Genomic DNA, 13,661 nt, shown 5'->3' on the forward strand with positions numbered 1-13,661 from the left:
GTTTTCCCTACATTTCCACCTCACTTTCACCTCACTTTCTTCTCTCTCTCCATCTTTTGTCTCCGGATGTCGGACTGTCAATCCTTTCTGTTTTGTTCTTTTTCCATTTTATTTTTTGGAATTATTTTGTCTTGGTTTTTTCTGAATTTCGAATTTCTTTCCTGACTTTTTCTGTTATCCTTTTTATCATTTCTCTCACTCCATCTCTCCTTTTCCTCTTTAGTCTTTCTCTCTCTCTCTCTCTCTCTGGATTCTTTTCTTTCCTCTGTGATCTTATTTTATTTTATAATTTGCATTTATTATTTATCATTTATCTTTATCTTTTATTTTATTCTCTTTTATCATTTTAATATTATTATTCTATTTTATTTTATTTTCTTCTGCTTTCTGACGTTCTACCCAGTCATCCATTCATTCATATTCCCTTTCCTTCCTGTCTATATCATTATATTACTTTCTCTCTCTCTCTCTTTCTTGTCTCGAATTTCCTTCCCTCCATCTCTGACCGCTGTATATACCTGTATATACCCGCCTCCACCCTCATTCGCAGCCTCACCACCACGTCACTCCACCACTTCCTCCCTCCTTTACCTCTTCTTCACCTTCTCTCTCTCTCTCTCTCTCTCTCTCTCTCTCTCTACCAGTTAATCTCTCCCTGGTGTTTTCTCCCTGGTGATCTTCCTGTCAACACCACAATCAATGCCCCCCCGCCCGGGCTCCTTATAACCCCGTGGCTCCTCGCAGCATCTCATCTCCTCCCCTATCTTCGTCTCCCGAAATAACCTCCCCCCTCCCCTCGCAATCATGAACTACCTACACCACCCATACGCCTACACCGGCCATCCGGCTATCCCCATGGATCAGCCCGTCTCCTTTGATCCCGCCATGACACACCCCGCCATGATTCACCCCATGGACGGTTACCTCTACCCGCATCCCCCCTTTGACATGGTCGACTACTACCACCAGCCCATTATGGACTACGAAGAATACGCGGAGAACCTCTCCCGACCCCGATTGACCAAGGAGCAAGTCGAGACCCTCGAGGCCCAGTTCCAGGCCCACCCCAAGCCCAGCAGCAATGTTAAGCGCCAATTAGCCGCCCAGACGAACCTGAGTCTCCCCCGAGTGGCTGTGAGTTTCTTTTCCCTCTGATTGCTTAGATGGATGTAGATTGACCCCCCCAGAATTGGTTCCAGAATCGTCGTGCCAAGGCAAAGCAGCAGAAACGCCAGGAGGAGTTCGAGCGGATGCAAAAAGCAAAGGCCGAGGCCGAAGAGGCCGTCCGCGGCAAGCCCGAGGATGCCGAGAACTCCGACGCCCCCCGGGACACCACCACCGTCAAAGAGGAGACCCCCAAAGAGACCCCCAAACCCTCCGAACCGTCGGTGGAGCGACCCAAGCCCAAGTCCTCCCGATCCAAGCATCAGAAGACCCGGAGCGAGTCCGCGCGCGAGGCCACCTTCGCCTCGTTGCAACGGGCCCTGAACGCCGCCGTCGCCGCCCGCGAGTGCTACGGGGAGAACGACACCGTGCCCGAGGGCTCGGCGTCGCCGATCCCCGCGTCCGCTACCAAGTCCACCCCCGAACTCGGAGGTCCCAACGAAACCACCCCGGCTTTTGCCGACTGGGAGAGCGTCAAGGACTCGACCGCCTGGGGCCCCTCCCACAGCCCGGAGTCGCTGGCCTACGGCAACCTGGACGCCGTCTCGTTGGCCTCGGCGGACTCGCTCAGCGTCCCGGAGTTTCACGCCCCGCAGCCCGAGGAATGGACCAGCCAGGCGCAGACGTCCGCGTCCGTCCCCGCCTACACGGCCGCCTCGCAGGCGGACACCTACCACGCTGGGCCGTATCCCCTGCCCCAGCAGACCCTGTCGCACAGCAAATCCTCGGACGAGCTCGCCGACTCCCTCGAGGGCATCGAGATCGACTCCCAGATGGCCCATAGCGCGGAGACGTCCTCGTGGAAGGAGAACGCCAAGGAGCTGGACCTGGCGGCCCGCCGCAAGCGCCCCAGGCCCGCGGCCATCGGCACCTCCCGGTCGTCGTCGTCCTTGCTGGGAGCCGCCGCGTCCATGTCCCCCACCGCGCGGGCGCCTAGCTATGGTGCCGTCCGACAGTCCAAGTCGGCGCAGAACCTGAACGCCCGCTACGCCGGGGTCCGCAAGGCGTCCGCCGCCCAGCGATCGCCCCTCAACATGTCGACCTTCGCTGAAGCCGGCGCCGCCCTGGCGTCGGCCAAGGCGGAGATGCTCCATCCCATCACCACAGGCGCTCTGGCCCCGCCCACGCCCCTGACCCCCGAAGATTTCCAACACCTGCTCCCCACATCCCCAAGCGACGGCGGCTACTGCCTGTCGGCCCACCCCACGAGTCAGCTGTTCCCCACGACGCAGCCGATGCAGATCAACGTCGCCTCGCCGCCGGCCACGCCCATGATGGACATGATGTCCTCGTACGCGTACCCGGGGGTAGCCCCGCCCATGTCGGCCCCGGCGCATTACACGTCGTTCCCCGACTATGCCAGCTGCGATGCACCGCGGAGCTGGACCGACGCCACGTCGATGCCGTCTCCGGAGGCCTCCTTCCACAGCCGGTGTCCGGTACCGCCCCACGGCGACCTGTCGTGTCTGTCCTACGAACAGAGCCTCGACCCAGAGGCGGTCGAGAACATCCCCGTGTCGAGCTCCCCGTCCCTCGTCTACTCAGCAGACGTAGACATGTCGGGGGACGTCAAGACCGAGTTCCGCTTCGAGGAGTTCCCAAAACAGCACGAAGCCCACCGGTACGTGGCGCAGCAACTACCCTGCCACAAGCCGAAACAATACTCCTTTAACAACACAACACCGAACACCTTCCTCGAGGGAACCACCTGAGCTTTCTTTTCCATTTCTTTGCCCTCCTTTCTGTTTTCAACTGGGTGGACGTGCCAACCACCACGGTATTATACGCGATTATATCCCACTGTGATTATTACTACTACATTCTTGTGGACTAGACTTTTTTCTTTTCTTCTTATTCTTGTGTATTGAGGAGTATCTGTGTTGATTAAATTGGGCGTCTGCCAGGATCGTTATCTACCTACCTTATTATCTCTTATGGATTGATTATTGATCGGTCGATTGCATGTGAATTTGGAAGCGGGGCTTACAGCCTATACATATCTACCTTCTCATCTACTGTACCTACATTTCTATCAGTGGTGCTAAGTGTCTACTACCCACTTGTAATATTCATCTCATACTGCATCTATATTTGTGGAATAATTGTCCTGTAGATTGACCTGCTCATTGGTTGGGTAGTTAGTCTGCTGCCTTTGACTGAGATCAAGCCAGTATATACCGAGAGCCAAGTAAGTAAGTAGTACCATACTGTTTATCAATGTTGGGCCAGGCCTGGTTCTATCCCAGAAGCATTGAAGTATAGGCTATCCACACTAGCTTTTACACTTGCATTCATTCATTTACTTTTTAGATATTGATTATCTTATCTATTATCTATCTACTCCTGTCTCGCTGTCTCTTTCTGTCTCTCTACCGATCTGCCTATCTACCTCTCTACCTATCTACCTCTCTACCTATCCATCTACCTCTCTATCCATCCATCAGCCTACCCACCCCTCCACCAATCAACCAACCAGTAAATATCCACCCATCTCCTTCCCTACTTCCTTCCTTCCTTCCTTCCCTAGACAGGAACAACAGAACAGAACAAACCAGAATCTGAGCACAGACGTGTGAAAGACCGAACCCCCGGACTACATGTAGATTAGTTCCAATCCCGTGCTGGTGTGGACGGTTAGTTGTGGATTTTATACGATTTGGATGGGTGCGGTTTCTGTACATGTTTAGTGGTGGTGGTGGTGGTGGTGGTAATAGTAGTAATAGTGGTGGTAGCCATGAACTTTTACTACACGATATTAGTATCAGTATCAGTATCAGTGTCAATATTAGTATCAGTGTCAGTGTTAGAGATAGCGATAGAGTTCGTCAAGATAACAGGGTCAAGATATCATAATAATCATAATAATCATCATCATCATAATAAATACATTTACTTACTATCTCGTTGATATTCCTGTAACCAGTCACCCTTATCCGCTCACTTACTACCATATAACTGACTACTGATTCTACCTAGACTAGGTAGCATCTACTTTGCCTTCTTACCTTGGTGGTTAGCTACTTCTTCACCTATTTCCATATTGATTCTCTTGCTCGGGCTTACTAGATAGTATACTTCAGACCATACAACCAGAACTAAAGGGCAAGTACGATGTCCATATCATAATGTACACTACAGCAAGGGGATATCAAATTAAGGGCCCCAGAACCGGCGTGCAATAAAGACTATACACACAAATGCATCATCAGACCATAACAACGGCGGCAACAACGTAAGTACGTGCAAACAAACAGCAAGCAACGGCGGTCGCCTCGCCCAGACGAAAACTTCGCCGCCAGATCGGTCAGACCCGCCGGCCTTCTACCCATGAGACATGAGACATAGACATGCACAGCTTCGTACTCGTGACCCGTCCACTCGAATCGACCAACTCGACCTTTCGTCCCCAGCCTGGACCCAAACAAAACCAAACGAACAACAGCGGGTATAACAGAGGGTATAGAAGTAAAATGCGCAGATTATCATTAACGGGTCCTTGTGCAAGGATCAAAAAACAGAACAACAATGGTTCAAGAAGTTGAACAAGGAAAAAGGCAGGATAAGAACATAGAAAGAGAGGGGATTGAATCATGCAGGAGCAAGGCCGTTCATTTCTGCCGTCCACCGATCGACACCTCTCGGAACGCCAAATGGGATAAACGCCGGCCGTGGATGTGGAATATTTTCTGAAGGAGACATTTTTTCAGGGAGTCATGGCAATGTATATATAGCGCGGACGAGTCCCGATCAGTACCCGGTCCACCCTAGTGGCGACCCGGACTGCCCGGGCGGGGGATGCCCTGGCTGCATCGGTCCACCTGGGGCGGGCGCCCAGCCCGGCATGCCCCCGCCGGCGGTCATTCCCATGGCCATGCCCGGCGGCTGAGGCGTCCCGGCGATGAATGGTTGACCTCCGGGCCCCTGCGTGGATGGGTACATGCCGCGGGCGGCCATGGCGGGATAGGGCGCAGGTGTCCCCCCGGGGTACCCCATGGAGGTCATGGGCTGTTGCTGCTGCGCGGACGGGTGCGGCATCTGGTACTGGGGCATCTGCGGCGCCGCCGGTCGCGGTTGGTTGCGCGGCGACTGCGACGGGTGCGGCTGCTGGGGCATGGTGTGGAGCGGGGACGGTGACTGCTGCGGCTGCCCGTGCAGCTGCGACGGGTACTGGGGCATGCCCACGCCCTGCGGGCCCGCGGACAACGGCGACGGCTGCGGCTGCGGTGGCGGTTGCCCCCACATGGGCTGCGGTTGCGAGGGATATCCGTACGGACCGGGAGGCTGCGGGGTGCCGGCCGACAGGGCAGGATTTGACCGCTGATGCATCAGGTCCGGCCGCGAGGGCGGCATGGCCCGAACCGGCGACTGCGTGGCCACGGGCGGTTGATGCGCCGTGGGCGGTGGGAACCCCGGCCCGGGCATCAGGGGGGCCTGATGTTGCGACATCATCGCCTGCGGCTGCGGGTTCACCAGGCCGGACTGCGACATGGGCGGCGACGGCATCGGCTGGGAGACGGCAGCATCCAGTCCAGATTGGGGCTGCGCGGCCGACGCCGACATCTCGCGCTGCTTGGCGTAAAAGTCTTCCAGGCCCTTGTGACGGTAGCTGCGCTGCGAGCTCAGGGCTTTGTTGAAATCCGCCGTGTGTGACGCCTGGTTGAGGATCTCCGCCGCCGAGCTCGGCTGGGTCCGATCCTGGTAGGCCGGCCCGGTCATCTCCTGGCGGGCGCGCGGCATGCTGTTGTACTCGCGTAACCGGGGATCATCCGTCGTGGTGGCCTGGATCATGGGCAGCGGCGCGAGGGACACGGCGGACGGACCGCCCACGGGCAGGCTGTTGGGCATCCCCTCGAGCGCGTTCGAGTAGATGACGTCGCCGTGCGCCAGGGCGGGCAACAGGCTGGCGGCGCTGGCGGCGTCGGCGGCGGCGGCATCGCGGGCCTTGGAGCCGCCGGGCCGTTTTTCGCCGGCCAGGTCGTCCTCGGTGAACCCCTGCTTGCGGGCCTTGCTCTCCCAGTAATCGTCGCGCACGCGGCGGCCGTTGACGATGACGCGGCTGCCAAACTGGCGGAACATGGACTTGGCGGTCACGATGGCGATCTGGCGGGAGCGGTACGAGTACGGCAGGATATCCTGCTGGATGAGATCGTCCTTCTCCACCTGCGAGGCGATGATCTTGTGCAGCGACCGGTTCTTGTTGAACAGGAGGTAGGAGTCGCGGTATCCGAGGACGCGCGCACATTCGGTCGCCAGCATGAATAGCTTGGCCCCCCGATGGGGCACGCGGAACGTGCGACACTTGTACTCGCGGTCGCCTTGGGGGTAACCCATGGCATCGACCTTCCTCTCGCCGCCTTCGTCGAACTCCTTGGGGATGTATTCGTCTTTCTCCTCGTTCAGTTGGTCGGTGGTGTGGTCGCGCACGGTCGGGAGGGCCTTGACCAGGGTAGACTTGGTGGGGGTGACCTTGTCAGGCGGGGAACCCTGAGTCGGGGACACCACGCTGCTCGCCTGGGGGAGCGGTTGGGCTTGCATTCGAGGGGTCTGGATGGAGGCATTCGACGCGGACGGGTCGGCGGTGGCGGTTGATGGCCGGGGCGTCTTTGGGGGACGACCGCGCTTCCGACGGCCATGATCATCTGATAGTTGCATTGTTAGTTACCACCCGAGATTCCATGAGTGTACGCGTCTGAGAGAAAGAAACAAAAAGCAAGCGACCACGAGATAAACAACGAGAGATAGAGCCATGGTGATGGAGAGGAGTGCAAGACGAAAGCGGCCCGGGTCCCGAGTCCCGAACGTCCCACGCGAGGCGAAGCACGGTTCATGCGAGACCCGACGCGCACATACCGTCGTCATGATCTCCGTCCGCACGAACGCGCAGATCGGGAGTGCGACTCCGTTTGACACCCCGAGGGATGGCACTTGGGTTTGGGGTCCCATATGTCGGGGCAGGAAGGACCACGGCGACTAACAAAGGCCATCAGTTGGGAGGTTGTCGCGAACGACATAGGAAATTAGATATGAAGGAGACCTCCACGAGCCGTCACCGCGTTGCAGGATGGTTGGGACAGGGGACGATCAGGAAGAGCAGATCAAGAAATGACAACAGACGCAAGACATGAGAATGGTGGATGGAGAAGATATACCACGATCAAGGAAGGGAATGGTGCAAGGGACAAAGATACAGAGAGATGAAAAAGGACATACCATTATTGTTCAACGCGGCAGGATTGATGGTGCCGGACCCATCGACCAGCTCCCCTCCGATGCCATTCATCGAGGCGGGAACGGACGAGTGGGAGGTGCCATACATAGCGGACAGGAGGACAGACGCGAGATGGCTGAGGGAGCCGTCGCAGGGGCCGCGGGCGCGTCAAGCAACGCGACAGGTGTCAATCCCGTCAGACCGGAAGGGAGGGCGACTCGCGTGGGCCACAACAGCGCGGCACGAAAGGGGGGGGGAGAAGGGGGGGGAGGGGGGGTGTGGCGGCTCGGGGAGGGAAGTGCGGTGACGATGCAAGTGATGCAGAGACTGATTGACGGATGGATAAGAAGAAGAGTGGATGGATGGGACAGACGGGGGAGGACTAGGCGGACTGTGAGGAGGGAGGAAGCAGATCAGCGGGCGGGTTTTTGGAGCAAATCGCCGGTCGGAGATTGAATTAGGATGGGAAAAGTAAAAGGGAAAAAAAGAGAGAACAAGATGGTGGACGGATCACGTAGGCGGTGAGAAGGGACGGAACCAGGGTCAAAACAGGGCAGGTCAGACGATCAACAAGAGAGGGAAATATGAAGACCAGAGAAAGACAATGGGAAAGGGAGGAAATTCAACAGACAAATAGAAAGAAAAAAGAAAAAAAAAAAAAAAAAGGGATCAACAAGAAACAAGAAAGATAAAAGGAAAAAAGAAAGAGAGAAAGAGAGAGGTGAATGTGGCTGGTGAGATCAGGGAAAGTAATGGCACCGCCACATTGAGGCTGGAGAGGGGCGTGACTGGGGTCGTAGGAGGCCTACGATTCCCGGTGCCGCAAGAACCAGACAATGAGGATACAGAAGTAGTAAAAAATTAATCAATAGAAAGGTTGGAAATAATAAAGAAGAAAAAGCAAATAGGTCAGGAACTAGCAAGAAAAAAAAAAGACTGACGATGATTCACGCGGTGCCGCTGAGGGAACCGATCAGTGGGGACGGGAGGAGAACGGGGTGTCACCAACAGTGTCTGGATGTAGTGCAAGGGATTTATTGGTTGGAAGTGAAGGTCGGAGGATCAAGGTCAGATAAGACAGATTAAATCAGGAATAGTTGGAATAATCAGAAAATAATAAATCAAATAAGATAATAGTCAAGAAATGGGGACAAGTGGTGGGGGTGGAGACCAAGGTTGGAGTCACTGGGGAAGGATGAAGGGGGGTAAGAGAGATGAATGACCAGGAATAAATAATACAATACAAACGGGAGGAAAGAGGGGGATGAAGATGGATGAAGATGGATGTAGGAGGGATAAGATGATGGAGGAAAGGAAAGAAGGGGAGTGGATGATGGATGATGGATGGATGAAGAGGAGAAGGAGGGAAGGAAGAAGAGTGAGAGATGAGGAGAGACGGATGGCGGCGCCACCAGTGTGATTGGATCTCGGATAGTGGGGTTAGTATATACTAGATTTATCAGATAGAAAGAATACTGTAAACAAACAACATTACAACCATATCCCATCCAGCATTCCTACCTAATACCGAACCCTCATAGTCGAGTCAATCAGTCCCTACAAAAACACAACCGACTTGATTCCCTGGACGGTCGGATAACGCGGACATCCATCCTGTCTATCCCTCTTGAACCTGGTCTCAACGAATCGAACGAGAGGGAAGAGGGGTCGCTTGGCTTGAGACGCCAAGATGCAGTAGTCCGTTTGGCACGGGAGTCACTGGAAGATGGTGCACCTATGAGAATATACTGGAGAAGATCGACATGACTAGATGGACACGGACGGTATAATACTACAGTGTAGGCCAGTGTACTCCGTACTCCGTACATGACTGTATTTCTACATTGAGATGTACCATATACAAGACACTACTCTGTACATGCAGTGTTGTAAATGAACCATGGAACTCGGGATACAGCTGAAATCATAAGATAGGATATGGATTGGCGCAGCTGGTCATCGACATGCATATTAACAAAAACAAATAAGAAAACCAATGAATAACCAAATCAAATCGAATCGAATCAAACAATCCAATCAACATAATAAATAAATGAAGTAGAAAAAGCAAATCTCAGGCTGAGATCCGCAGCACCACAGCGGGGCAATCCTTGGGTTGGACTGCGGACAGAGCCGCTCCGTCCATCTCCAGTTTCTGGAATGAACTGAATGAAGCACTCCGCCACCCAACATCAGGCTGGAACAGCTTGAAGGCACGGCTGTGCTTTTAGAAAGGTTACGGAGAGATCAGCTTAGGGTATAGTCAAGTATATACGCAACTAGCCGCCGTTGTAGCCGTGGCTTAGTTCTACTTCCTCAACTAGCAGGGAGTAGAGGGGCGAAGCTATGGCGAATACTAAAGACACAACAAAATGATCAACTCATGAGAAGCTCAAATGAATACTACCCTCTTTCTCACCCCCAGCGATCAATCCCACATTTCTCCCCAGACCAATCAATCACCCGATGGCGCCGTCTCCTGCCTAATCCATCCGCTGCATAAATCCCCCCAGAGGGCCACTTACCTCGAGCCGTACGGTATTGTCACGGAAATCATCGAGATGATCTTCGGAGGGAGTCGTCGATTTCCTTCGCAAGGTTTGCGCCGTGGCGAATCAGGTGGGGGGAGCAGACGCCGGCGACGGATTAGGAATCGCTCGGCTTTTTCAGGTTTCTTGAGGATAAGTCTTATGTGGATAGCTTATGATCGAGCCATTCTTACGACTGATCGTTTAATAGGTGAGAATTGGTGGTAGATAGATCATGGGACGGAGGGAAAGGGAAACTAGAGACGAGGTAAGGGATTTGGGTGGGCAATACGTTTATCTGGAAAGGTTCACTACTAGCTGGAGAGGAACTCACTCGAGTATTCCAACAGTATAGACCTTGAGTACCTACCTAGTAGCATTAGATAAAAACATCACTATGTTAACAAAGTAGGATAGGTATGATACCACATACATGATAGGCATGATAGGTAGGTAGCTAGATATGCAAACACCACACGCGGGACGCACATTGTCATTGTACGCCTCGACAACAGCCAAACACGGAGAGCATTTCTCTGCCATGCATGAGACAATCGGAATGCTCCCGAGTTGGTCCAACGCGAAAACACCATGGTTACATTTATCATCTTTTACTTTGTTTATGTTATTCATTAGTAGATATGCTTTCATTCTCGGTTGTTCATCGGTCTTTACCACCGTTGAAGTGGACGTCCACATTTGAGATTCACGGATGATACCTAGGTATGGTGGTGATCATGTTTGTTTCACTTAGAGTTTTTCTTGTCTTTCCCTTGTTTCTTCAATACTTGATTCCCGAAGTATAAATCTTCCAAATCATAGAAGAAAGAATGAAGTCTGGACATTCCTCAAGGCAGCTGACCTGGACGGTCACTTGAGAGCGGGAACTAGGGTCGATCAGGGCCGTGCGTGGATTGTACATTTGTATGACTGTCATATCATTCTTTCTCACTGATTCTGTTTTTTGATTCATTTATTGATCGGTATTGGTATTCATGCTGCATTCCATAGACAAAGAGAGAGAGCATCTGTTTTGTACCTCCTCTGTAGTATACAGCCAGCTCATGCTATACCACCGATGAGTATGGCAACACATCAAGCTTCCTCGGACTCAACCTACCCACCCACGCCAATCAGGACAACATCAGCCTGGTGTTGAAATCCTGCCCCCCTCATTCGACACCACTGCCTCATGCCAAGCAACTAAAGATGCACGGCTAGGAAAGTTAGATGCAAGTCATCAGCAGAGCATTTAGTTCGTCCGAAACTAATGTAACCCGATAGTGGAAACAGAAAACAGAAAACAGAAAACAAGAAAAAACAAGGAAAACAGCAAAAAAAAAAGTAAAGAAAAGAGGGAATATGGAAGAAATCCTGTCATAGGCTAACGGTGACTCAAGACGTGCATGGACTAGGCTGGGCTATTTCTCTGCCTTGATGATTTAGTTTGGACTGGGTTTACCTCTGGTCAAGGTTGTGTGCGCCCGATGCAAGCGTTATCTGTCCAACCTGAAGACAGGGAGGATTCATCTCCCCCGTCGAACTAACTAAAGGTCTTGATCCGGCCTGTCCAGTGACCCTCGATCGAAGTCCCTACCCACACAGCTAAACAAGCCAGCTAGACAAGCCAGCAAGCCAACTGGATCTTTCCGGGTCAACTCCTGCACGACCCTGCATGGCCTACAGAGAGTGTAGGGCAGACAAGCGTCAACCGCTAGACGCTAGCCCCGCTGTTGCAATCGGCTGACATATGTGCTCGCGATGCGGCAGGTTAGACGAGAGAAAAGAGAAAAGAGACAGCATTCGACTCTATCCTCCTTCCCGCACATCTTCCCGTCTATGCAATTACCCGAGACAATCGCTGCTTGCCGTTGGCAGCTGGACGACGTGCAACGAGGGCAGTGGGACGACGGCGGGCGGTGTTCGGACCAACGTGGGACGACGACTCCACTGTTCTTTTTTTTTTTTTGACGATTTGAAATTTATTTCGCAATCGCTCACGGGCCATCGATTATCGTCTGGCCATCAATTACCGTCTGGCCATCAATTATCGTCTGGGCCGAGATCGGGTACATAGTACATAATAGTACAAGGCACCCTACTCGCATGCCGTGTGAGACGGACGACGATGTTCTCGATCTGAACCGCCCGTGCTCCAAGACGCCTGCGTCCACGTCCCGTCGAAGAAGTATCTCGTCTCTGAGGGTTCGTCTGTCGGATCGTCGGGGTGGACCTGGATGCGGATGGACCCGGTTAAACGTTGCTTTAGCCAGCCATGCGAGTGATTGTCGGGTGCAGGGGCCCAGCGGGGTTTGACTCTGGGTCCACTTGTCTCGTCTCGAACGATCATGTTGGATTCAGTATGGAAATCGTTGTGGTTGTGGTTAAGCAGTTGGTGTGGTTGAAACACCCTAAAGATATGAGAACTCCAGATAACACAGAACCCTCAATCCAAGCTGACACATAAACGACAGAACCATCTACAAAATGATATCAACTTATTCAGCAGCATTCTGGGGTTGTCAGTCAAACCAGATCAGTCCGGTATCTACCGACCACTACCTCGGCACGAGCAGATCACCCCACAACCGGGTATCCTGTCATATATCAGCCTATTGGATTTGATATTGCATAGTTCGAACACCCGATCGGCTTGGATGCCGATGCTATGATGTTATCCCGAGTCAACCAGAGATATCCAGAGCCTGACGGGATCGGCTCCAACCAACCAGATGGAGGATAGAGATATAGTATGAAGAGAACATCACGGTGCCATGGCAGACACCTATCACACTGAGGTAGACGAAAGACCCACGTCCTCTCGGGATCAATCCCGAACCAGGCCAGTGAACCAGACCAGCACGGTCATCATCATAAAGACAGAGGCATTGTCCAATATGACATCGCACTTGACAGCTGGGTATCATGGTACAGTGACGAGAATGAGATCATGCCCAGAAGTTGCCTCTGGGGCGAATCAAGATGAGAGGCGAACGAGATCGAACAGTGGGTGCGCTGACATCATGACTGCTCAAGAACCCAGGTCAGGTTGTTGACTGATGACATCGATTGAACTATTGTGTCGACCCATCAATCTTGCTATTATTATCATCCAGATGATTATGGTCTCCTTGATTGATCGAAAAGGAGTGACTCCTGGTTATTCTGGTGTTGGGTTGTTATTCTTAGGGGGAGATAGTGGGTTAGGTAATCACAGGGTTTTTCTCTCTTCTCTCAAAGGGTAAAAAATAGAACTAAAAAAATAGAACTAAAAAAAGGATTCAGAAAATAAAATAAATAAAATAAGGATAAAATCAAAAAGTAAAAATCTAGCGTTTCATTTGGAGAAGTGGAGAACCGAACCAAGTAAGCGTACGAGTCGCCCGGTTTGGTGTTACTACCTGCTTTAGAACAGTCCCCGCAGATCATGCCAATCAGGGGCTACGGGGAATTGAGTATGGGTTACTTCTTTACTTGGTGGATATTATACAACTAGATCTATAGAAGTGTAGATATATCTAGATAAGTAAATAATATATGATCATCTATAGAAAAGTATGAAGAAAGACAAAGAAAGAAAACACGAGAATGAGGAGAAAGACATGAAAAGTGAGAAAGAAAGAAAGAAAAAAGTACACGACAACACTTGGCATCGAACATTCCATGGACTGCCGGCGCACCCGGACCCACCGTGAAGGTCAGCTGGAAGTCTGCTGTTTTCCAGTGGATCCTTCGACCCTCACCGGATTTGTCTACTGATT

The 13,661-nt window shown here is 52.4% G+C and overlaps 2 protein-coding genes across 2 annotated transcripts; one reads left to right on the forward strand and one right to left on the reverse strand.

Annotated features, from left to right (window-relative positions):
• Positions 1-804: 804 nt before the first annotated feature.
• Positions 805-2,876, forward strand: P168DRAFT_279545 (uncharacterized protein; the record flags this gene model as incomplete). The annotated part of the gene is made up of 2 exons (XM_024835798.1): positions 805-1,134; positions 1,188-2,876. The coding sequence occupies 2 exons, from the start codon at positions 805-807 to the stop codon at positions 2,874-2,876; spliced, it is 2,019 nt and encodes a 672-aa protein (XP_024696182.1).
• A 2,065-nt stretch (positions 2,877-4,941) lies between these two features.
• Positions 4,942-7,625, reverse strand: P168DRAFT_248737 (putative nuclear localization protein; the record flags this gene model as incomplete). The annotated part of the gene is made up of 3 exons (XM_024834136.1): positions 7,375-7,625; positions 7,015-7,134; positions 4,942-6,803 (listed from the first exon to the last, which is right to left on the reverse strand). Coding segments are annotated over exons 1-3 (2,088 nt in total), but the record flags the coding sequence as incomplete, so codon positions are not given.
• Between the last annotated feature and the right edge of the window lie 6,036 nt (positions 7,626-13,661).

The sequence above is a fragment of the Aspergillus campestris genome (genome assembly GCF_002847485.1).
Source record: "Aspergillus campestris IBT 28561 chromosome Unknown P168scaffold_2, whole genome shotgun sequence".
NCBI classification, from domain to species: Eukaryota; Fungi; Ascomycota; class Eurotiomycetes; order Eurotiales; family Aspergillaceae; genus Aspergillus; species Aspergillus campestris.